Source organism: Polypterus senegalus, chromosome 12 (assembly GCF_016835505.1).
Source record: "Polypterus senegalus isolate Bchr_013 chromosome 12, ASM1683550v1, whole genome shotgun sequence".
NCBI classification, from domain to species: Eukaryota; Metazoa; Chordata; class Cladistia; order Polypteriformes; family Polypteridae; genus Polypterus; species Polypterus senegalus.
The window spans coordinates 124,560,644-124,587,860 of record NC_053165.1 but is presented as its reverse complement, the minus strand read 5'-3'; the positions used below and the strand labels follow the sequence as shown (position 1 = coordinate 124,587,860).

Genomic DNA, 27,217 nt, shown 5'->3' with positions numbered 1-27,217 from the left:
AGATGGAAAAATGACAAAAACAGGAAAAATAAGTAATAGGGAACACAAGAGAAGACTAAGAAAAAAACTATATAAAGTTGAGATATTGTCTTCTTGGAAACAAAAACATGTCCACAAATTGATGTAGGAATGGTAGATTTTTTTAAAGTCATTTTAACATAGAAATAGTTACTGACAATGTAGATATACACTGTAGCACTACTTAGGTAAGCTAATTAGAAAAAATAGTGACAAAAATGAGTAGCAATTTAATAATAGATCCAATGAGCATTACTACCTGTTTTTAGACAAGGAAAAACACAGCACAACTCAAAAATAATACATCTAAAAAATCATGTGAAACCAAAAAAATGATTTGCTGTCATGCATTAGAAACCTGCCCCTCTAACAAATTTACCACTCTCATTAATTATTTTATCCTTTTAGGTAGCAAAGGAAAATGTCTTACTCTCTAAACTAGATCACTTTTTCAGAAGTACAGTAACAGATCTTAAGGTCTTATATATTTAGGTTCATAATGGACATGTTCTGAAACTGATTATAACTGTCTTCTCCAAATGTGAGAATGATGCAGTATGGAACTAGATGAGTCATTGTGGTCATGTGTGTGTGTGTGCTAGATGAGTATTAAGTAGGTAAGTACAGAAAGTTCATATAAGTGTGGTGTTTGTTCTGTTCCATATCTAATAATTATAAAAATTAAAGAGGCAACATAAACTGAAGTCAAAACAGTAAACCAGGATCTAACTTTAAGATTTTTAATCATGTTTTCAGAGACTTCATTATGGCTAAGTTCATGCAATACTGCATTTTTGGCAGCCATTTTCTTACATTTAGATGATCCCCAAACATCAATAATGACATAATGTCAGTCATATGCAGGTTATATCACTTTCAGGGTCATGCAACTATACTTCAAAAGCTGACAATATTTAAACAAACACTGATATATCCATTAATTTATCCACTTCTAACCTATTTGTCTAATTCAGGGTAAATATGAAGTTGAAGAATAGTTACAAATATTTATTATTATTTTTAAAACATTACAAAGACCTTTTAAGAATTGCAGCAATATTGCAAATGGGCTGTATGAAGTCGCCATTGGACACTTTATATAAGGGACTGAAAAAAACACAGTAATGTGAGAAAGTTTGACTAAACCTTACACACCTGTAACATCTAATCTGATTAATATAATCCTTCTCATTTAATAATAATAATAATAATAATCCATCCATCCATCCATCTATCCTCTTCCGCTTATCCGAGGTTGGGTCGCGGGGGCAGCAGCTTGAGCAGAGATGCCCAGACTTCCCTCTCCCTGGCCACTTCTTCTAGCTCTTCCAAGGGAATCCCAAGGTGTTCCCAGGCCAGCCAGAAGACATAGTCCCTCTAGCGGGTCTTCCCCAGGGCGTCCTCCCGATTGGACGTGCCCGGAACATCTTGCCAGGGAGGCGTCGAGGAGGCATCCTGATCAGATGCCCGAGCCACCTCATCTGACTCCTCTTGATGCGGAAGAGCAGCAGCTCTACTCTGAGCCCCTCATGGATGACTGAGCTTCTCACCCTATCTTTAAGGTTAAGCCCAGACACCCTGCGGAGGAAACTCATTCAGCCGCTTGTATTCGTGATCTCGTTCTTTTGGTCACTAATCACAGCTCATGACCATAGGTGAGAGTAGGAACATAGATCGACTGGTAAATTGAGAGCTTTGCCTTACGGCTCAGCTCATTTTTCACCACGATAGACTGATGCCGCACCGATCCACCTGTTGATCTCACGCTCCATTCTTCCCTGACTAGTGAACAAGACCCCGAGATACTTGAACTCCTCCACTTGGGGCAGGATCTCACTCCCAACCCTGAGAGGGAACTCCACCCTTTTCCGGCTGAGGACCATGGTCTCGGATTTGGAGGTGCTGATTCCCATCCCAGCCGCTTCACACTCAGCTGCGAACCAATTCAGAGAGAGCTGAAGATCATGGCCTGATGGAGCAAACATGACAACATCATCTGCAAAAAGCAGTGACCCAATCCTGAGTCTACCAAACCGGACCCCCTCAACACCCTGGCTGCACCTAGAAATTCTGTCCATAAAAGTTATGAACAGAATCGGTGACAAAGGGCAGCCCTGGCGGAGTCCAACTCTCACTGGAAACGGGTTTGACTTACTGCCGGCAATGTGGACCAAGCTCTGACACTGGTTGTACAGGGACCGAACAGCCTTTATCAGGGGTTCTGGTACCCCATACTCCTGGAGCACCCCCCACAGGATTCCCCCGGGGGACACGGGTTGAATGCCTTTTCCAAGTCCACAAAACACATGTAGACTGGTTGGGCAAACTCCCATGCACCCTCCAGGACCCTGCTAAGGGTGTAGAGCTGGTCCACTGTTTCGTGACCAGGATGAAAACCACACTGTTCCTCCTTAATCCGAGGTTGGCTGAGGAGTGTGATCCCTCTTTAGTTGGAACACACCTTCCGGTCCCCCTTCTTAAAGAGGGGGACCACCACCCCGTTCTGCCAATCCTGAGGCACTGTCCTTCTTCAGCTTAATGGCATCCCTCACCGCCAGTGTCCACCAACAGGTTCGGGGATTGCTGCCACGACAGGCACTGACAAACCTTACAGCCACAGCTCCGGACAGCCGCCTCAACAATAGAGGCACGGAACATGGCCCATTTGGACTCAATGTCCCCCACCTCCCTCAGGACGTGGTCGAAGTTCTGCCGGAGGTGTGAGTTGTGTTGTGGTGAAAAATTCATCATCAGAAGGCTTTTTACCTAAAAATAAAGGCTATTAGGACACGGGATAGACAGACAGAGTTTTAAAGCTTTATTGCAATAAATCAACAACACAGACTCAACCCAATTCGGCCGAATGAGATTGAGCCCTAAACGGTTCAGCAATTGAAGGTTATATAACAATTTCTTATCATTTTTGACCTCGTTCAATTAGCTCATTTGCTGTTCTCCTCTGACTCCCTTCTACTCCTGTCTGGCCAATTTCTCGTTTCCCTGCAGCTGTGCCCTGGTATTTCACTGTCTATTGTTTATTTCTAGTTTCTGTTTTGGTCATTTCTTTCACTGGCCAGCAGTACGAGGGAGTCCCCAGAAGGTATGCCCTCTAGCACCCCCTCCTGGGACTCCACCTGTAGGAGGGGCCAAGGAGGTTGGGTGCAGTGTGAGTTGGGTGGTGGCCGAAGGTGGGGACCTTGGTGGGCCGATCCTCGGCTACAGAAGCTGGCTCTTGGGACGTGGAATAATAATAATAATAATAATAATAATAATAATAATAATAATAATAATAATAATAATAATGGTACCTATAGAACATAGTGTAAGCAGAATATATGCAGCATATAATATATGCAGTATAGCATATAGTTTATATGTTGTATATATTTGTAATAATTAGTATTATCATATATTAGTTTAAAAAAAGAGCACACATTATATATTATATATTATATATAATTAATATATTATATTATATTAATTATTTCCTTTATTTAAACTATTAGTGCTTCATTGTTTTAGTGACAGATATCTCAGCTTTTTTAGTTTGCTCTACTACTCTCTTTAAGAATATTCAAAATTATGCAAAATTAAATTATATTTTTCTTTCTCCTTATTTCCCCTGGAATCTTAACCGTGATATAATGCTTAAATTACAAATTACTTTGTATAGCGGGTGATATGGTATGTCTTTGTCTGGCCTTTTTCTTTTCTCTTTTTTATTATAGTGATTGTTAACCTTTTCCTGTTCTACCTGGATTGTATTAATATTAAGATTTGTAACTGGTGATATTTGAGTTTAGCCTTTAGTTCACCACTGACGGAGGGAATTTTGCATGTTTTGGGCTTACCATATCTCTTAGCATATAGACAGTGAGAAATTTAAAGAGAATGAAATAGAGTAGTTTATGTTTTGGTTTTTTTATGTCTTATTCTGTAATATTAGTTTACTGGTTACAAAGCCCAGCACTGAAAATTTGTGGTACAGCTAAAACCTAAACCAAATCTTTCTTTTTCATGTAGAAGGTAGAAACAGTATAATTCTGATCAATCAAACCTGTAGGCTGGAACGTTAAAGGCTCTAATTACAATTTAAATAGGGAAAAGTGCACATCCTTAATAGCTGAAACAATATTTGTAAGGATCAGTTTTGGCTGAAAACAAACAGGTTTGGTCAAATTTTTCATTATAACTGTACTGAGGAAACCAGACCTGAAGCAGTGGTTGATTTCAAATGGTGATATATTTTAGTGAAGTATCTATATGAATCTAAATTAAATCTGGGTAATTTATAAGGGCCAAATATGTATGAAAGTGAATTCATGGCTTAAAGTGTTTGCATTAGTTTTCAGTATGAGCAATCAAGAATGTACAAGGGCAGAGACTTTAACTGTATATATAACCCAGACACAGATAGGTCTGGTGAGGTCAAGTAGGGGAGCATGCACTGCTACAGGGCTTTGCCACACCCACCACACAACGAAATAGCGTGGGATCCCAGTTGGCAACTCCCCAGGCAGACACACAGTCCAATCCCACCCTCTGGAAATGACTATCTGCCACAGCCAGGCATCTCCTTGGCATACTTCAGCCCCTTGAGTCCCCAACAATAAGGATTCTGCAAGCTGAATCAACCAGAGGGAAATATTCCACATGGCTGTAAGTGCTATAACTGGCGTTCTCTCACAATGCAGGTAATGTGACTAATTTGGGACTCCATGAGCAACTGGTCGTTTGACATAAAGTCAAATCATTGACACCCACTCTGAAGAGACACAATACCGAAGGAGTCCAATTCACTGAATAGTATCCATGTCCCACAACCATATAGCAAACAGCAAGCACCAGGACTCTTAATGACTTGGACCTTTGTCCTTTTGCAGAGATATGGGAAGTGCTACACATCCCTTTCCAGTGACATCATGACCCCATTACTCTCCTTATCTGTCTACTGACTTCATAGGGAGAGTCACCAGAGACATGAGACAGAGACATGTCACTGCAGAGGTAAGTAAACCTCTCTCTAAGGTCGACATTCTCCCTGCAGACAGACACAACACCTGATGGCTATGTCCAAGAAGTCATTAAAGGCCTGAATCTTGTTTTTTTATCCAGGACACACACAAACCCAGTCACAGACTCTTTGCTCAGTCTCTTGAGAGCCCCGATCAGAGCCTCCATTGACTCAGAGAGGATTGCAACATCTTTGGCAAAGTCAAGATTGGTGAATCTTTCTTCACAAACAGATGCCTCAGAGCCACTGGTCCCCACTACCCTGCCCAACACCCAGTCTATGCAAGCACTGAACAGAGTAGAAGCAAGAGAACACCTCTGATGAACCCCAGAATCACCTGGTAGAAATGCAGTGGTTGTGCCTCTACTCTGCACAGCACTCATTCCAGTGTACAGGCCAGCCATGATATTAGTTTATTAAAAATCACAATCTCTCTAATCCATGGAGGTTTCTATATGCAAATCTGAGATAATGTTTTTCTTCTTGTTAGAACATAACAGTTACTCAAGAATTGATTTTTTATCAGTAATAAGTTAGTACCCTGTATTAAATCTTGCGAACACAATATTTATCAAAGTTTCTAGAACTGAAATTACTAAATAGAAAAGGTGTAGCGCTACATGTGAAATTTATTTTTTGAATAAAAAAGTTACAGAACAGCTTATCTTAAAGCCACATCGCCATCACTACAGACATGTAAAGGAAAGGCTAATAAGATTTTGCACAAAAATATTGTACATTTTCTAAACTGTTTTGGGACACACCCTCAGTGGGACGACACACTGAAGAGTGTCCTGAAATGCGATCACCGCGTCTGTGGAAGACAGCTTGTCTATTGCCGGGACAACGGCAGGCTTCCAACGTCATTGCAGCTTGCAGCAAAAGCAAATCTGAGCTGACCACATTCAGCTATAAGTGTCTGTCGTCGATGGGTGCAGGAACATTATAAATGCAGGGAACAGTATTACTTGGCCACTAACCTGGCCACGACCCTGCCTGATTGCTGTGTCTGTGTATATGAATAACTGCAGTTCCCGTTTCAAGCTGAATAAAACTGATCTTGCTAAAATACTCAGCCTCATGTTTTGGGGTGCAAGACTGGGACTGACACGTCACATAGTTCCAGTAGTGGGGTTCTTGCACCGATGGGTCCCCAAGAAGTACAGCAACACCGGAGCAAGATGAGGCTAGACTAGACTAGAGGGTTCACAAGCCACCTGGAAAAAATGGGCTACCCAGGCTTGTTCCCGGTTTTGATCCAGCCAGCACAGACCTTCAGGGTCACCAGAACCACGGGTAGAAGACGCCAGAGTGTGAACACCATAGTGTGGACTAAACTCAGCTGCTTCCACTATGATCAACTAGGACATATCTAGGTCTGGCCCAGGTATTCAACTTGCAAATTTCCCCCAAGATGTTAAAAGAGGACAATTTTAAGGTTTCTGTTATGTTGGCTGGATGGGAATTCTCTGCACTTTTGGACTCTGTTAGCGACCTTTGCGTAGTCTGCAGTGTCTTACTCTGGCAGACCCCTTATGAGACCACAGACAAAGTAAACATTCACTGTGTCCATGGGGACGTTAAAACATATGAGACTATATTACTCCCTCTGAAATTTAAAGGGAAAAACTTTAAGGTTTGGACTGCCATATCACACACCTCACCCTGGCAACTCCTAATAGGAAAAAGGAATGCCCTTTTTCCACTGGTCTTGGCCACATGCAGAGCACCTACCCCCGTAGTGGATAGAGAGGGACTCACTGCAGACAATGTCAGTCAAGGAAACAGGTTTGAAATTGAACTAAAGTTGTCCAGCAAGAAGGGGGACAAATCCTCTAGTAAAGACCCAGGACAGCTGGCAAACTTTTCCACACAGTATCATGCACCAACAGCCTTCCCAAACCAGACACTCAATATTGACCCCGACGAAAACGAAATAGTAGTGAGAAGTGAGTGTGATGCTGCATCAAACACAGTGGAAGCAGAGACTGCCGTCCAGGCGGAGTTTGCTCGCCTACAATGAGCCCTTAACACGTTGGATTTTACATTCAGACAAGCCCACATCGCAAATGACTCTTAATATCTGGAGAGGGAGGAACTGAATTTTAAAACACCACATGTTTTACTTAAGGATGCTTTTCTGTTTTGGGTGATTTCTGATTGCATGGGTGATGGACGTATCGAGCAGTTGGTAGTACCAAGTGAGCATAAGGAGAAGCTTTTAAAAATTGTTCATAGCCACATTTTGGGTGTGTCACCTTGGCGCAGAAAAGATGAGGGAATGCATATTGAAATGGTTTTATTGGGTGAATATGGGCCGGGATTTGGAGAAATTTTGTAAGGCCTGTCCTGACTGTCAAATAGTTTCTGGTCACAGACCCTCCAGGGCACCCCTTGTACCGATGCCTATTTTAGAAGTGCCCTTTGAGAGGGTGGGATTAGATATCGTTAGCCCACTTCCCAGGAGTAAAAGTGGCTTTCAGTATATGCTTGTGTTAATCGATTACACCACAAGATACCCAGAAGTAGCAGTGCTGCGATAGGTGGATGCCGAACTATTGCAAAAGCACTCTTGGATATGTTCACATGTATTAGTATCCCTTGCAAGATTCTCACTGATCAAGGCACACCCTTTATGTGTCACATCGTGAAGCAGCTATGTGAAAGTTTCAAAATTAAGCAGTTACACTCCATGGTTTATCATCCACAGACAAGTGGCCTGACTGAATGATTTAATAAAACCCTAAAACAGATGATTCGGCGGGTAGCCCATGACGATCCAACTTCCTGGAATACTGTAGTAGCTTTCCTCCTGTTTGCTGTCCGGGAAGCCCCATAAGTGTCCATTGAGATAAGCCCTTTCAAACTATTATTTGGCCAGCAACCATGCAGGATGTTAGACATTTTTCAGGAAGAATTGATGAGGACTAGTGAGACAACCCCTGGTGGGAGGTTTGTTGACTGAGTCATCTTGCTACAAGAACAGATTGCCAGATTGTCTTCTATTGCAGCGGAACATCAGCAGTGTGAGCAGGAGGCACAAAAACGTAATTATGACAGGACGAGTAAACTCCGTGAGTTTAAGAAGGGGGATTGCATGATTATGTTGATCCTGTCTGATCCACATAAACTTTGGGTCGACTGGCAAGGGTCAACAGTGATAGAAGAATGTATTGTCCCCAGTGAATTATACAGTTAGAATTCCTGGGAGGCGGAAACCCGTACAAATTTTGCATGTTAATTTTCTAAAGGAGTGGCACGACCGTCATGAAGTTGTGATCACAGCCGCAGCGGTACCCCAAACCGCGGTCGCATTTGGGGATGAATGCGGAATTGCTATCACTGATCGAGGGGAACTTGGATGTCTTTTTGCCAATGCCTGGCTGGACGACAATTGCAGTACACAAGATTGTTACTCCACCCAGTGTTACTATATAGTTGTCCCCATGTCGCCTACCAAAGGCAACAAGGAAACTGATGAACAAGGAAGTTGAATAGATGCTCCAATTCGGCATTATCTGGCCAAACAAAGGCGAATGACAAAGTCCAATTGTAGTTCAATAATTCTATATTGATTTTAGGCGTTTGAATAAGATTTTCAAGTTTGATACATACCCAATGTGGACGACCTACTGAAAATGCCCGGGCAGGCTTCATATATCTCCACCGTTGAATTCATGAAGGGTTATTGGCAGGTCCCCTTGCAGGAGTCTAGTTGTGACAAGACCATGTTCACCACTCCAGTCAGGTTGTTTGAATTTATTGCTCTCTCTTTTTGTCTCCATGGTGCACCACTGACCTTTCAGTGAATGATGGACCAGATCCTGCATCCCCATTCCACGTGTGCAGATGCCTATCTTGATGATGTGGTCATTTTCAGTAATGACTGGGAATCTCATTTCGTCCACCTTTGGGCGGTGTTTGACAGTGTATGTCTGATGGGCAACCCTAAGAAGTGCAAGCTGGATATGTAGGAAACCCATTATTTGGGATATTCCATTGGGAAGGGTTTGCTCAAGCCTCAAATGGGCAAGGTTGGGGTGCTTGCATATCCCCGTCCGAAACGCAGAGGCAGGTTTGTGCCTTCCTCAAGCTCATGGGGTATTACAGGCGGTTCATTCCCAATTTTGCACATTGGGCCGCCCCCTCACTGAATTGGCAAAGGACAGAAAGAATCGTAGTGTTGTCTGGACTGACGCCTATGAGTGAGCTTTCCTGGTCCTAAAAGCTGCTTCATCATCATTCCTGGTTCTGTGCAATCCTGACTTTTCAAAGTAATTTGTTCTGCAAACAGATGCAAGTTCTTTCGGTTTAGGAGCGGTGCTCTCACAATGTTTTGAGGGGGAAGAGCATCATGTTTTTCAGCAGAAAGCTGCTACCCAGGGACTGTAATTATTCGACTATTGAAACGGAGTGCTTGGCGATTGAGTGGGCGGTGGAGGCCCTCCATTACTGTCTCCGGGGATAAAGGTTTACCATGGTGACTGACCACGCCCTACTACAATGGCTGTACAAACAGAAGGATACGAATGCCCGGCTCACTCAGTGGTCTATTAGTTTGCAAGCTTTTGCTTTTGATGTTTGCCACCGTCCCGGGGCTGCACACACCAATTTTGACATTCTCTCCCACCTAGTTGAGCCTGGCTTGGATGGTTGCTTTGCCCACACTGGTGTGAGAGGGGAGATGTAAGGTTTCTAAACTCTTTTGACCAAAAAATATCTATTTTAGCTGATAATGATTTGGTGCTTTATATCTCCTATCTGTTTAAATGTAATAGGTGAATTTCATAGGATTAAAGTCATTTGAAAAAAAAAACTGGATACCTTTTCACTGATTACATTATATCTAAATCTAAATACCTGTCAATAATTATTACCAAGAAATACGAACATCTCTTTCATTCCAACTTTGCTAACATGATGCAAAACATCAAAAACAGGATGTTAGTAGATAGCTAGAAGAATTGAGATTGTCAAAATGAATATAGTTCCAAAGCTTGTACATTGTATCTGTTTCAGATCATCCCTATATACTGTGCAACCTGGGCTAAGTTTAAAAAGAACAAAAAAAAGAATATCCGAATAGTTTGTGCTAATAAAGTAGATTGACTAAAATGGGGTACAAGTTGTTGGGGTTGGGTAAGGTTTAGCTAGATATGTTAAGTGTCCTCTGATTGGCCTATCGACAGTTCATGCAGAATGCCGAAACAAGGACAAAAGAAGGACAGTTTCAGGCAGAACGCCGAAACAAGGAGGAAAAAAAGAAGTTTCAGGCAGAATGCCAAAACAAGGAGGGAATAAAAGGATGGATTGAGGCAGAATGCCGAAATGACAAAAAGGAAAAAGGAAAGGATGGTTTGAGGCAGAATGCCGAAACAACAAAAAGGGAAAATGAAAGAACGGTTTGATGCAGAACGCCTAAATGAGGAAGGAGGAAAAAAGGACAGTTTCAGGCAGAATGGCAAAAGGAGATGGGAAAAGAAATTTGAAATAACTTTAGCAAACCGCCTAAAAACATAAAAGGAGAAGATGGGAGAAGAGAAAGATTAAGCAACATGCTAAACTGATTAGACAGAAAGAAGCAATAGAAAAACGCTAACAGGAACATGAAATATACAGTGTATTGAAAAGCTTAAATTTGGAGTAAACTGTGATTTGGTTATGTGTTCAAAGACTGAAGGTGACATATATTGTACATGCCAATAATAGAGGTGGCGACACCATAATAAAGAGCTCAGGGCCTTGCATGCTGATTAAAGGAAGGGTGGTGCAAGGGGGTTACAACTGTATATCAGCAAATCTTTTTTTATGAAGTTAAATTCAATTGTGATGTAATCTATCTAGAACCTTAGTGTGCACCCGTGGGGTGGCACAGAATGAGATGCTAGATCAGACACATAAAGATAGGTGGGTCACGGTCACAAGGCACAAGGTAAAGTGTGTACACTGCATGTGGATATAAACCCCATAACTGGAAGAGTCTAACCATTTTCAGGTCCTTGTGGAGCTGGACGGTGTCTCTGGAAACTATGTTTGGGCCACCTAAAACCAGTCCCTAGAAAGAGACAGGTTGTGATAGTGAGGTACTCAATTGTGAGGTTTGCTCTAGAGACAGAGTCTCCTTCCAGGTGCACAGGTGGGAGACCACACTGGAAGGGCTGATAGGCTCTTGGCCAGGGCAGAAGTGGATCCAGTTTTTGTTTATATAGACAGGCTGTCAGTTCTGCAATTGAAATTTAAAGATTCAGGGGGCAGGCAGAGGAGCAGAACTAACAAGGTAGTCTTCTCTGAAGTTCTTCCTGTGCTACGTGCCAGTTAACTTTTTTAAACTAGGGAATGGGGGAGAAGGATTAAGACAGGCCAGGTTTAGAATGATAAATCAGTGAATGAACAGTAGGGATAGAGGCCTTATTTTAGGAGTAGTATAACCTCCCCCCCCCCAACGGAGACAATTTTTAAAATGCACATCTTTTAAAATTTTTTAAAAAGTGTATATTTACAGGGGATATTATAATGTTTGGGGACTTTAATTACCCGATAATTAACTGGCTAGCCTTATAAATAGCGAGTTTTTAGATCAGAGTAATCATTGTCTGTTTTTTTACACAATATTTTAAAGTAACAACTCGAGTTAAAGCATGTCTAGATTCAGTATTTTGTAATAACCTGGGGCCTCATGCATAACGCTGTGCGTAGAATTCGCACTATAACATGATGTAAACACAAAAGCCGAAATGTGCTTATGCACAGAAAAATCTAGATGCAGAAATATGCGCATACTCCAACTTCCGTGTTCTTCCGCTACATAAATCCTGGTCAGCGTGAAAAGTAACGCTCGTGCACGTGCGTGCTGTCCCGTCCCAATTCCTCCCAGATTTACGCCTCTTTGAATATGTAAATCAATATAAATAGCCCTTAAGCTCAGCCTTCTGTGAAAAGACAATGGGAAAAACACGGGGGGAAATATAAGAATTTCTACGAATACCAACTGGAGGCAAAGGGAAAATATACTATTTGTTTATTTAAACCATGGTATAATCAACAAAAGGAAGCTGATCGAGTGACATAGCATGTTGGAGAAACTTGAAAGCTCAAGTTCACAAAGTCGCACAGTGCCGGAAATAAAAAAAAAAAGTTGTCAGATATCAAAGTCGCCATGAAAAGGCGAGTCTTCGACCACCTTCTGAGTGTCATATGAAAGCTTATTAGGGTACAGAGAAAAAGGCACACAGTGGGGAAAAAGCACAAAATGTCAATTTCAATTTCGAAATTTTCACTTTAATCATGTAGTTTATATTTTCATTAAAGTAGAACATCATAAACTTCTTAAAATCTATCTTAAAATCGTTTAATTAACCAGTTTCTCAAATCACATCGTAATTAAAGTAGCACGTTAAATGCTTTCTATGAGCTCTATGTGTGTGAATCACTAGTGCTTCTTAAACCGGCTCTCTTCCTCCGATTGGACACAGAATCCATTACATTCATGATATTACAGCTCTCTGAATAACTAAAATACTGAGATGTATACGTGATATCATTTTCATGATGATAAGAGTTAAAGCACGTTATTAAACATGGGTTTCACAGGGCAGCGATTGTGCGCAACCATCAATGAAATTATTTATTGCAGCAGTACTCATGGGCAGCTCTAGGTTCGTGGTGGCCCTGGGCAGAGAAAGAATTGGTGGCCTCTTCGCCCGCCAATGTCAATATGGTATCTTTGCACTGTGGATGGCCACGTCTGTTGCGGACACTGCATAGCCGCCTCGTGCACATGACACAAACGTTTAACTTTTGTCGAAATTTGCCGCTGTGTTTTTAGCTGTGTTATTTTCTCTTTCTGTCTTATATTCCATATATATTGGCGTGGCCGCCCCTGCAGTCCTTGATTTTCTTTCTCCAAGTAACCAATCGCCACACGATCAGCTCTGTAATAGACGTTAAGCCATCTGTAAGCTTAGAACGCTTAGAATTCTTCAAAACGTTTAAGGAACATTGAAATATCTTCATAGTACATGTTTAATTATTCTATCCTTCACGCCAGTCCCAGTGAAGAATATAGATTATTTAAATGAAGTTAAAGTTTTATCTGTATAATATAATCAACATATTTTGCTGCATTTCATCTTAAAAATGATATTGTCATCATATGTAAATACGCGCTTTATAAAGTGGCTCAGGTTGTGCAATATTATAACTGTAGTGCAAGTTTACAGTGAGGTAGTTCTGCTTATAAGTACAGATAGTTCTACAAGGAGCAATTGATTGAGTGCATTTATAGTTCTTGGGATGAAACTGTTTCTGAACTGCCAGGTCCATATAGGAAAGGCTTTGAAACATTTTGCCGTGGCTGAGACAGCGTGTGCTTGATGCTGTATACGGATAATTCCCTTTCCGATCAGCTGCTGCTGTGGTTCACACTCAGATACAGTGATATAAATACTCCGAGTGGTGCAGTGAGAGTAATATGGAAAAAGATGAAGAGCAACTCCTAACAGGAGAAGCTGAAAGAAGAAGAAGGAAAAGAAGGTGCAATGAGAGTAACAACACTAAAGCAATTATGGTATTTGGAATACTATGGCTATTCCCTGGACCATTATATTGTTACAGGTTAATTACAATCAGATGCATTACACTAATAAACAATATGCGATTAATTTCAGTGTATTTATAAAGCCGCGTCAGGAAAGGAAAGGATAACCACATAGGAACAGTAGCACTGCTTTGACGCTGGGTGCCGCCATTCTGCAAAACCGAGTGGAGAATTTGAATACAACAAGGTATGAGGTGCCATGGAAATGTGCATGGTTTTACGCCAAGTGAAGGTTTTATACATCGAGATTTGAACGTGGAAACGTTCTTATGCAACATGTCTGTGCATACACACTGTTTATACATGAGGCCCCTGGATAGAACTGAGGGTGTAAAGATGATTGACCAACTAGCATCAAGGGGCCTTAATATAATACAGTTCTTAGTGTTTTGGATCATAGATTGTAGATACAAAGAATAAAAATGTTTAATTTTGGTAGGGCAAATTTCGAAAAGATGTGTTGAAATGGAATCAAATGGGATAAACTTTTAATTGTTGAAAAAGTTGAGAAACAGTGGAACAGGTTTAAAAACATTTTAAATATAGTGCAGGACTAGTAATAATGTAGAATTAGTAGGAAATTTTAAAAGTTCTGTAATGGGTTAATAAGGTAATGCAGAAAATGCTGCAAATTAAAAAACGGCTGTATAAGGCAGAAATGACTAATGCAAATTGTAGAGGGTGTGACAGCATTAGGACAATCATCAAGAAAGATATTAGGGATACTTAAAGGAAGTTAGAAAAAAACATGGCAGATAAGGCAAAAGATGACCCAAACAGTTTCTTTCAGTATTTTAATAGTAAAAGAAGAGTGAAAGAAAAGGTGAAGTGTATCAGGAAGAGTAATGGGGAATTAAAACATACAGACAGTGAAATGTTAAGAGCATTACATATGTATTTTTCTGAAGTTTTTATAAGTGAAGAAGTGGAAAGTCTCCCAGCAGTTATGACTAATGAGGCACTGAGCAATCTGGTAATTGTAGTTGGAGAAATACTGCTTAGATTAAACAGGCTGAAACCAAGGAAGTCACCAGGATAACATAACATTTAAGGAGGTTATTGAGTGCATGTAAATCTCTATAAACATATTTTTAGAAAGTCATTGCCCAATGGGGAAATTCCAAGGACTGGAAATATCAAATATTATTTCATTATATAAAAGAGTGATGGGGTAGATCCAAATAAGCGAAGTAAGCCTAATATGAACCACAGGTAAATTACTGCAAGGAATTATTAAGAAGAAGATTCATGGCAGGAGCTTTAGTGAACAGTCAGCATGGGTTCAGTTAGAGAGGTTATATTTTGCTAACATCCTGGAATTCTTTGAGGAACCAACAAAAGGATACAATCAGAGTAGTGCATATGGTATGGTTTATCTTGATGTTCAGGAAACATTTGATAAGGTCCCACATGACAGGTTGGACGTTAAACTAAAAGAAGTGGAAATTTAGGATATGTGTAGATGGGTCCAAAATTGGCTAAAACACAGGAGGCAGAGGGTGAACCTTATCAGAACTGAATGCTATTATGATCTGAATCTGGATGGTGTCGCAAGAAGAAACCAAAACATCAAGAAAGGTTTGGGGCAGCCACCTGTATAATATTCCCAGACTGCAAATGGGTAATTTTTAGGAGTTGCCTATAGTTTTGAGTCCAAAACAGAACTGAGGAAGATTGTCAAAGATGGCAGCTTTATTTGCCGAGATAGGAAGTGATGTCATTGGAGAGCCCGGAAGTGACATCATCAGAGGGCCTGGAACTGAAAGGGACCAGAAGTGGCATCATTAGAAGGACCTGAACGGAAGTTTTGCCATCAGAGGCGATGGAAAGTGACGTCATCAGAAGCGCCAGAACCGTGTGGGATTTCCCATGGATGGCCTGCAAGGGACTGAGAAGGAAAGACAGTGCACTTTGTCGCCCCCTGGTCTTACCTGGAATTACCATTATTCGGGCCTTTTAGCTGCCTCCCAATCGCATGTGTGTGGCCATGGGTATATAAATAAGAAGCTGGTTAAGATTGTAGATAATACCAAGCTAGGAGGATTGGCAAATAATTTAGAATCCATTGAAACATCACAGAGGAGCATGGATTGTGGCAGATAAAATTTAATGCAAGTAATTTTATAAGGTATTGCATGTAATTGCATGTAGGAATTTCCAATCTGAATACACAATGGAAAGTCTGAAAACTGAAAGTACTGTTTATGAGAAGGACTTTGGATTGATAGTGGACTATTACTATTATTGTTCAGAATTCATTAAGAAGGCTAACAGTATGTTAGGTTATATAGCACCTTGATGTATACAATACAAGTCAAAAGGTTATTTTTAAGCTTTATACCACACTAGGGTTGCCACACACGGATTACTATGTGCAGTTTTGGTCTCCCAGCTATGAAAAGATACAGCAGCACTAAAAAATGTCTGGAGAAGAGCAACTAAGCTGAGTCCAGGTCTGCATGGGGATGAGTTATGAGGAACAACTGAAGGAAGTGCACCTTTTAAGTTTCAGGAAATGAAGATTAAGAGGTGACATAACTAAAGTGTTTAAAATTATGAAAGGAAGCTGAGTGCATTGAGTGCAGTGCATTGAGACTGTTACTTTAAAATAGGTTCACAAGAACACAGGTCACAGTTGAAAACTTGTTAGGGGTTGTAAACGTTACCCGGGCACAGACAGGCAGACATGTTGTTTTTCACCCACCAAACGTTTATTTACAACACTATTATTTACACAGTCCAAGTGCACACAAACCCCAAGTCCCCAAAGTCCTGGCCAACACCACACAATGCCTCCACTCTTCAGGCCGCCTCCACTCTCCTCTGCTTAGTCCTTCTTCCACCCGACTCCAGCCCTTTAATCCTCACCCGGATATGCTCCAGGTGCTCCACGGCAATCACTTGTCGACACGCCCCTGTGTGGCGGAAGTGCCAGTTGTACTCCTGGAAGCATTCCAGGTGTCCCTGCTACTCTTCCCCCCAGCACTTTCTGGTGTGGTGGAAGTACTGAGGTCCAGGGTTCCCAAGGCATTGGGGCACCCCCTGGCGGTGACCACGGGCCCCTACAGGGTTGGGCTTCAATGCCCTCAACCCGTGGCCCCCAAACCAACCAGGGTGGCGGCCCCCACGTGATCCAAGGCGGGCGCACGCCCTCTTCTGGTCCTTTATGGCGTCCCGGCTGGGTCGTCGCCCCTGGCACCTCTGACAAGATAAAATTTGGATAAACATAAGGAAGACTTTTACACAGAAAATTATAGACACATGGAATAAATTACCAAATAGTGTGATGGACATTAGAGCTCTAAGTACATTCAAAACTCGACTACATAATGCTTTGGATGAACGAGGTGTATAAGACTGGCAAGCTTTGTTGGGCTGAATGGCTTGTTCTTATCAAAAGTTTTCATTATGTTCTAATATCATCTTTAGAAAAAAAGAAAAAAAATGTAAATCATTTATTTTAGTCTTAGGGTGACATGCAAGGCAAGCACACTGCCTTTTTTGCTCTCTCTACATCCTTTCCCAGCTAACTATGAATGGGATGAGTTGCGGACCAGCAAGTTGGGGACCTTCTTTTTTTTTTTGATTTGCCACTTATCTCATTTAGCTGTTTCCCTTTTTTCTTTAAAAATAAATGAAAAATTGTTTACAAAAAAAGAAAACATCTTATGTATACTCTGACAGTACTTTTATACTCTCACCACTGTAGTAAACTCCTTTCTTTGTGGTTTCAGATTCTCCTCTTCTCCTTGATACTTTTCATACACAATTTGTGAAAACTGAACTTAGTAATATGCTTCTGCAGACTGAATTATTTAACACATCTTTTTTCGATAAGTGTCAAAGAGCTGCAAACATATGCTATTGTCAGTAGGCTTAATGGTGACTTATGCACATCAACTACATCAACAGTACATGGCAGACATTTACTGTGGCAAATTTGCAAGGTAATTCTGCAAACATATGAAGCATTCTGTATGTAGGCACATTGGTAACATTATAAAGAAATACTTTCTTAATTTCTCACAGTTTCTTTTTCAATATGTTATGTACCATACTATACTGTACTATATATGTTATGTGCTATATTCAGTTCGGCAAGAATAAGTTATGAAGCAGGTAACCAATAATAAACAAATGGATCCAATGTCTGCCTTATAAATTAAAAAGGAAAACCTCATAAACCTGTTAAACATATTATTTTCTTTTCTATTTCATGGCTTTATTGTCACTTACTTCATAATACAGTATAATGCTCCAGAATCATATAATGCTCCAGAATAATTTAAAGTTACAAAGAGAGTATTAGCATTATAAAAGTGAAAACATAAAGGAAATATTGTATTTTAGTAAGAGGTTATATTGAAAACATATGTCTCTGCAGCGTTCAGATCAATGTAACTAAGCAATAGACATTCTATTATGTTTGATGCCAAGTATCAAAATGTTGTAGAGATTCACTTGCTGACTGCATTGGGTGGCATAACATAAGCACTTTCACTGACTGAGAGGGAGCATTAATTTTTGTTACGACATTCGGTGATGAAGACTGCTCATCTTGCTGATGTTACATGAAGAACAATGGCTAAGGTCACACATATGTACATATTGATTCTAAATGAAAGATTAAACACAGAGATAGAACTCAGTAATTTCAAGGTGTATGTTAGCAAAATTCTTTGAAACCAGTAAAGAGAGGGATACCAGGGTGGAGCTGTAGGACATAAATCTATGCAACTGTCAAGGCAAAATTACACTGAAACTGTGCTGGTGGATAGATAGATAGATAGATAGATAGATAGATAGATAGATAGATAGATAGATAGATAGATAGATAGATAGATAGATAGATAGATAGATAGATAGATAGATAGATAGATAGATAGATAGATAGATAGATAGATAGATAGATAGATAGATAGATAGATAGATAGATAGATAGATAGATAGATAGATAGATAGATAGATAGATACTTTATTAATCCCAAGGGGAAATTCACATAATCCAGCAGCAGAATACTGATACAAAGAAACAATATTAAATTAAATAGTAATAAATATGAAAAAAATGAAAAAAAAAAATTAATGTTAGCATTTACTCCCCCGGGTGGAATTGAAGAGTCGCATAGTGTGGGGGAGGAACGATCTCCTCAGTCTGTCAGTGGAGCAGGACAGTGACAAAAGTCTGTCACTGAAGCTACTCCTCTGCCTGGAAATGACACTGTTAAGTGGATGCAGTGGATTCTCCATGATTGACAGGAGTTTGCTTAATGCCCGTTGCTCTGTCACAGATGTTAAACTGTCCAACTTTACTCCTACAATACAGCCTGCCTTCTTAACAAGTTTGTCCAGGCGTGAGGCGTCTTTCATCTTTATGCTGCCACCCCAGCACACCACCGCGTAGAAGAGGGCACTCGCCACAACCGTCTGGTAGAACATCTGCAGCATCTTACTGCAGATGTTGAAGGATGCCAACCTTCTCAGAAAGTATAGTCTGCTCTGACCTTTCTTACATAGAGCATCAGTATTGGCAGTCCAGTCCAATTTGTCATCCAGCTGCACTCCCAGATATTTAAGGTCTGCACCCTCTGCACACAGTCACCTCTGATGATCACAGGGTCCATGAGGGGCCTAGGCCTCCTAAAATCCACCACCAGCTCCTTGGTCTTGCTGGTGTTAAGGTGTAAGTGGTTTGAGTCGCACCATTTAACAAAGTCTTTGATTAACTTTCTGTACTCCTCCTCCTGCCCACACCTGATGCAGCCCACAATAGCAGTGTCATCAGCGAACTTTTGCACGTGGCAGGACTCGAGTCATATTGGAAGTCTGATGTATATAGATTGAACAGGACCGAGAAAGTACAGTCCCCTGTGGCCCTGTATTGCTGAACACAATGTCAGACCTGCAGTTCCCAAGACGCACATATTGAGGTCTGTCTGTAAGATAGTCCACAATCCATGCCACCAGGTGTGAGTCTACTCCCATCTCAGTCAGCTTGTCTCTAAGGAGCAGAGGTTGGATGGTGTTGAAGGCGCTAGAGAAGTCCAAAACATAATTCTTACAGCACCACTGCCTCTGTCCAGGTGGGAGAGGGATCGTGTAGCATATAGATGATGGCATCCTCCGCTCCCACCTTCTCCTGGTATGCGAACTGCAGAGGGTCGAGGGCGTGGCGGACCTGTGGCCTCAGGTGGTGAAGCAGCAGCCGCTCCATGGTCTTCATCAGATGTGATGCCAGAGCAACAGGCCGGAAATCATTCAGCTCACTAGGACGTGATACCTTTGGGACAGGGTGATACAACATGTTTTCCAAAGCCTTGGGACTCTCCCGTGTTCCAGGCTCAGGTTGAAGATGCGCTGTAGAGGACTCCCCAGTTCCAACGGACATGCCTTCAGCAGTCGTGGCGATACACCATCTGGACCCGCTGCTTTGCCTTTTCAGCTCTCTGCTCACATGGGCTGCTGTAATTGTGGGTGGGGATGTCTCACCTATGCTGGTATCAGCAGAAGGATGGTTGGAGGATGCAGTACTCGAGGTGAGAGTGGGTTACTGTGATCAAACCTATTAAAGAAGTTGTTCATTTGGTTTGCTCTCTCCACGTCTGTCTCGATGGCGGCACCCTGCTTCGAGCTGCAGCCAGTGATAATCTTCATCCCATCCCACACTTCCTTCATGCTGTTGTTCTGCAACTTCTGCTCCAGCTTTCTCCTGTACTGCTCTTTCGCTGCCCTGAGCTGGACTCGGAGTTCCTTCTGCACGCGTTTGAGCTCATGCTGATCACCACCTTTAAAAGCCCTTTTCTTCTGGTTCAAAAGGCCCTTGATGTCACTTGTAACCCATGGCTTGTTGTTAGCATAGCAGCATACTGTTCTTACTGGAACTACAATGTCCATACAGAAGTTGATGTAATCAGTTGTGCATTCAACAGCCTCTTCAATGTTCTCACTATGTGACCCAAGCAATATATCCCAGTCTGTAGTTCCAAAGCAGTCTCTCAGAGCCTGCTCTGCCTCAGGGGACCACTTCCTGAATGAGCGTGTAGTTGTAGGTAGCGCCCTCACTCTTGGTTTGTATTGAGGCTGAAGCAGAACCAGGTTATGATCTGCTTTCCCAAGAGCAGGCAGTGGGGTGGCGCTGTATGCGTCTTTAACGTTTGCATACAGTAGGTCGATAGTCCTGTTTCCCCGAGTGTTACAATCCACATACTGGGAGAAGGCAGGTAATGTTTTGTCCAGCGTTACATGGTTAAAGTCTCCAGCGATTAGCACAAGTGCCTCAGGGTGCTGCGTTTGTAACTTAGCAACTGCGGAATGGATGATGTCATTCGCCATCTCCGCGTTCCCTTGAGGGGATGTAAACAATAACAACAATCACGTGTCCAAACTCTCTGGGCAAGTAATAGGGGCACAGACTTACGGCCAACAGTTCGATGTCCCTGCAGCAAGTGGAGATTTTAACGTTTACATGTCCTGAGTTGCAACACTTTGTATTGACATAGAGAGCGAGTCCTCCTCCTTTCTTCTTTCCGCAGGTACTTGCGTCTGTCCGCTCTAACTGTGCTAAACCCGGTAGCTCCACGTTAGCATCTGGAATGGTAGTTGTTAGCCATGTTTCACTAAAACACAGCAAGCTGCATTCTCTGTAGGTTCTGACATTTTTCACCAGCACAGCCAGTTCGTCGATCTTATTTGGTAGTGAGTTCACATTTCCCAGGATCACAGAAGGCACCGACGGTTTATAACGCCATTTTCTCTCAAGTTGTCTCGATTTAATCTCATCTTTTATCTTTGCGCTGGCTTGGCTGCCCCGATATCGTCTTCTTACTTCGTCAAGTAAATAAGGAACCACACCGGCATAAGCATTTCTTCTTGCTTTAAGCTGACTACTTGAATAGGCGATTCTCGGAGTGTTAAAATCCATGTCAAGTAGTAAAATAGTAAAAAGTGTCCAGGGAGCAATTCCACATAAAAGAAAGTGGTAGAAGTGATCAGTGAAATAGAGAAAAATAGAGATAAAAAGGTAAAAAGATAAAGTCATATATGGAGCTGCTGGAAAGGCTGCCACTCGGATGCGGCGCCGGAAATACATTAAGCCAATGTACATGTGTATTTCCATTATTGTTTTCTATTAATTATTCTAAATGAGAAACTACTTTTCCTGTACAGTATTGCATACTTATATATTAGATAAATATTTTATTTTAAATTTAATCTGTTGCAAATAAACACTGTTTTGAGTTGCTGAGCAGGAAGGTGTGGTGGTTTTTGGACTGCTATGCTATAGCTTTTCCTATCAGAAACAGATAATAATACAAAATAAACAGAAAAGAATAAACCTGCTGCCATTTTAACTTATAAGTCTTTCCTTGTCTACCTGGTGGGGCAGCATGATAGCTTGCCTATCACAGTACCATACCCAAGAACATTTCTCAGTTCCTGTTTCTACCTCTCTTTCTGTCTCCTTCACTTCCAGTCAAGACTTTTGTGTCTACTCACCCCACCAACTAAGTGCTTGCCCACGCTCATCCCAGCTCGTGTATTATGACATGTTTCACACTCCTGGCAGGATTAACAGATGTGTTGGACTTTTTGGATTTCTTTCTCTGAAAGGGCTACACTTCAGAATACCTTAACAAAGGCCAGGAACCACTTCAAGGGTTGTGCTTTTGCCAGGTTTCATGGATCTGACATTAGATAACTACCTGTAAAGGCACTGTACAGATACTTTAATGAAAGTCACAGGTTTTCTTCAGTTACAGAATACAGTAGCTATGACTGTCCACACTGAAATTATTACCCCTGAAAGAATATAACTTAATGAATGCAGTCAGTTATATTAACACTCATCATTCACTGCCAAATTTCAGTAAACAACAAGACAATTTCAAATAACAGTCAAACTTAATTTCAGTCATTACTTATGTTTATTTGCAGAAAAAACAGGCATAAATGTTAGATATGTGTTTATACTGTAAAGATTGTGTGTGCATAACTGATGCTGTGTTTTAATTTTCTTTTTTTCTACACTAATGTAAAAACATTTTTCATTTATAATTTACAGGACTTCGATCTTGGGATATTGACCTTTCTGTTTGTGACTTGAACCAGCAACTACATCTGTTTGTGACTCGCCACTCTGCACAGTTTTCGTCTGAGGTCAAAGGTCAGTGTGAACTGCAGCTACATTTTTCAAGACTTACAGGGTCTTTGTTGGGTAATTTAATGACGAATAAATGACTAGGTAACACTTCAGCTATAATGGACCATAAAATATATTTATATATTTATATATATAGTGGCTCCCTGACACCCAACACAAAGGCTCAGACACAAGTATAAAATGAACAAGAGTGTTTGTTGTGGAAACTCATCATTTATAAGCTTTTCCTACCACAGCCACAATACAGTATAAAGCACAAGCATCAAACATCAACTCTTTGGCTTCTTCTCTATCTTTCACTCTCTATCTTAGTTACTGCTTCCAATCCTCCACACATGTGTTATCCTCCTTCTTATTGATTCTGACTTTTCGAGCAGGGGCAGGCAGCTCCTTTTATATGAAACCTGGGAGTATTTCCTGTGTCCCATACTTGTGGTCCAGGAGCACAACAAGGTATGGCTTGATAATCCCCCCAGAAACCCCTGGCAGCACCAACAGAACCCAACAGGGCTCAGCCTAAGAACTCCTGCTCCTATTATGCACTTTGGGAAACCGTGGCACTGCCGCAACCTAGGGGTGCTACCATATAGCAGTCCGGGTTAGACAGCACCCCATGCATGCTGTCTCCCCTGTCCTTCTGTGTTGAGGGTGTCCTGGCCAGACAAGAGTACCAGCTGTCCCTCACAATATAAATACTGAAACATCTTTGAAAATATAATGGGCATACTGTGTTTAAAATCTAAACTGAAACTGAAACTGCAATATAAGAAAATATCTATTATTTTATTTAATATGAATAAAGTTAAAAGCAAACATGCCTTTTTACATCTCTGGTAGTTTGTAAGTATTAAATACTCTGATATAAGAAGAGTTTGTTTACGTCTTCCCCTATGTGGTCTGTACTACAAAAGTATTCCCTTGCCTTCACACATTCAAAATTTGTTTGATAGTCAATATAAACTGAAATAAATCAAAAAATAATTCCAAAGTACTAGTTGTGCTATTAACATAACTCTCATTCGCTATAATGGTTTAATCAAGTAATAAATAGGTTAATGACTTTATAGAAGCTAACAGAATTATCATATCACCATATTAAAGACATCTCTTATATATATTTCTCTTCTGGTTCGTCATGCTTCCACTTCAAAACCAGTCCCACCCACACGCAGCAGACACAACATTTCTTGATTTCTATTCATCCTCTTCCAAACCCTTCCCCACGATGTCTGTGGCTCCTCTTCAAAACCGGTCCTGCCCACATGCAGCTGACACAGCATTTCTCGATTCCTATTTGTCCTCTTCCAAACCCTTCCCCACACAGCCTGCCGCCTCCCATATACCCCCATCCAGCTTTTTTCGATTCCTATTCCTCCTTTGGACTATCCTGTTCCTTCCTCTTCAAAATCGATCCCGCCCACATGCAGCCGACACAGCATTTCTTGATTCCTATCCGTCCTCATACAAACCCTTCCACACGCTGGCTGCGGCCTCCCATACACCTTTCTATTTTCGTTATACTGCAACAGTTGTTTCCTAAGCCTTTGTTATAAAATGAACGACAGTATCTTTTCTCTCGACAGGTTTTTGTACAACGTCATCTGTATTCCGGGATCCGGCAACTGCCTGTTCCTATCAGTGGGTTATTTCTTGACACAAACGGTTGACGAAGGCAATGCACCGTTTTCCGTTCATATTTTTACACCACCGTATACTACAGCGGGCATCGACTATATAGTTATAATTAGATAGAGGCCTTTCACACACAGACTATTTTGTGCCCTTAAGCCAGCCATCAGCATCAGAAAAGTGCTCAGGGTCTGAAAAAGTAAAGAATAGAAGTAGTATCTCTTTAACCACTTCAATTACACCAATATATTTGTTTATGATTTTATAACTAATAAAACTGGATTGTGATTTGATCAGTAGGTGAGAATCTAAGAGTTCATGTAAGAAGAGTGAAAATGCCCTGTTTAGTATGAGCTTTTTTGAAAATGAAATGCAAATTTTGCCTACTCACAAATTTATATAGTAGAAATATAAATTCTGTCATATAAACCTATGTTAAATACTCACAAGAATACCTGTACTTACAGGTTTTCTCAATTGCTTAGACACATTTCTTAAAAATGATTTCTGTTTTTCAAAACTCTAAGCACAATGCCATAGCCGCACACTCAAGTCCCCAAACTTAAAACTCCCAGGTCAAAACCAAACTCTCTACTCAAAACCATGTAATCATATATCAAAACCAAACTTTGCCTTCAGACATCACACAAAAGACCTCAAAAACACATACACTACAACGTAGCCTTACACCATGCTGTGATCAATTCAAAACACTACTGTAAAAACCTGTTACTGCAATGTGTAATGTTACTTATGCCCTACCCCTTTACATAATTAACACTATATAAACAAGAGTCAGTCAGTCATTATCCAACCTGCTATATCCTAACACAGGGTCACGGGGGTCTGCTGGAGCCAATCCCAGCCAACACAGGGCGCAAGACAGGAACAAATGCCAGGCAGGGCACCAACCCACCACAGGACACATACACATACCCACACAACAAGCACACACTAGGGACAATTTAGGATCGCCAATGCACTTAACCTGCATGTCTTTGAACTGTGGGAGGAAACCGGAGCACCCAGAGGAAACCCACACAGAAACGGGGAAAACATGCAAACTCCATGCAGGGAGGACCCGGGAACCTCTATTGTTGTATTCTTTTGTTGTTTTCTCATAGATTTCCAGAATGTTAGTAAACATGACCTGCCCTGTCTAAACCCATGCTGACTGTTCACTAACTCCTATTTTCCCATGTGAAGCTCAATATTTTCCTGAACAATTTCTTCACTAATTTACCTGTGATGTTCATTATGCTTACTGACCTATAGTAAGATGGATGTTCATGATCACCCTTATTATATAACTGGATAATATTTGTTATGTTCCAGTCCTTAGGAATTTCTCCAGTTTGCAGTGACTTTCAAAAAATATGCGTCACTATTTTTTAAAAGCTCTCACTAACCTTCTTAAGCACTCAAGAATAAATGTTATCTGGTCCTGGTAATTTATTAGATTTTAGCCAATTTAACGTAAGCAGTACTTCTCACTATACAATTTCCAAATCCATACTTCCTTAGTAGTTCCTGTTATTTCTAATAGGTTATCCATTTCTTCACATGTGAAAACTTCAGGTAAATGCAGGTTTATAGCATTTACTGATTCCATGTGATTTACATTAGCTTCTGAGAATCCTTCTCTTATTTAGTGATCTAAAATCTGTCCAAATTGGAAACTGTACTACAATGGAATGATTACTGTTCATGCCCGGACATTTTTTCATTGTCTACCCACTTAGAATGGCCCCACGCTTCTTGCATCACTGGCCATGTCTAAAACTGCAACAAAGACAAGTAATTATCATCCACCCAATTATTTTTGTATCAGAGTAACTATCCTACTCAAAAATAATTTGAAACGTTTATTTCTGGGATTGATGCCCATGTATAGCATACACCTCTTGCTCTCCTCTTACTTTTGACCTTGACCGACTATTCTGTACATCTCTGAATTCAAAGTCTCATCCTATGATACATCTTACCTGGATTTGCTGTTATCTACATCTGATGTAAAGCATCTAGAAGCAAGCTTACATCAATCAAAATATAAAGCATGACTTATATTGTAATAGTCTCATATGAATAGTTTTTAGGTGAAATTTTTGCCACCTTCTTTCTAAAGCCAATACAGTAGTTGTTTTAAGCTACTATCCATCTGTATCCCCTTTGGATGAAAACTTAGTCTGTTGAAAGTGGACAGAGAGCTCATGTTGCCCTTGTACTGCAGTGTGATACAATCAACAAACACTTTCAGCTCCATTGTCTAGTTTAGTGGCCTGAAAAGTTATCATTTAAAAAAATCCAGACAGTATGCCAAAGTATGCTGAAGCAAATGGGAATCATCTCCACTGATGAAAACACTCTATCATATGCAATACTCACACAAACCACTATGGGAATTCTTTTCATCAAAGTGCCAGATGGTTTTTAACAAAAAGCATCACCACAGTAGCAAAATTTTGTTGGAGTGCAGAATGTGCATTCATATCAAAGCAAGGTCCTTATGTGTAGTTGAAATGATTCAAAGAATGAGAAGTAGTTGTCTGATAATTTGTTTTTAATTTCAGGTTTTTCAAAATTTAGAAGGGATATTTTTTAAGTGATCTGAATATTTCAGAGTTTTTTTTGTGAAAAGTTTTTACTCTTTAACCTGTTGTTTCTATGTGTGTTTTGTTCCTTTATATTCAGTTTGTTTTCCTACTCCACTATTATTCAAGTGCTATTACTGCCTTTTGTGCAGCTTACTCAACTCACTCATCAATTCAGTGTTGGCACATTAGAGACTTCTAAGCAGCAT

At 40.8% G+C, this 27,217-nt stretch overlaps 1 protein-coding gene across 3 annotated transcripts in view; it reads left to right on the top strand.

Moving 5' to 3' along the window:
- The window catches only part of map1aa (microtubule-associated protein 1Aa), a 296,824-nt gene that overhangs the window by 28,092 nt on the left and 241,515 nt on the right, over positions 1–27,217 (top strand). For all 3 annotated transcript variants that reach the window (XM_039773374.1, XM_039773371.1, XM_039773373.1), the window contains exon 2: positions 22,690–22,791. In XM_039773374.1, coding sequence (XP_039629308.1) covers positions 22,690–22,791 — 102 coding nt within the window. The remainder of the gene's footprint in view (positions 1–22,689; positions 22,792–27,217) is intronic.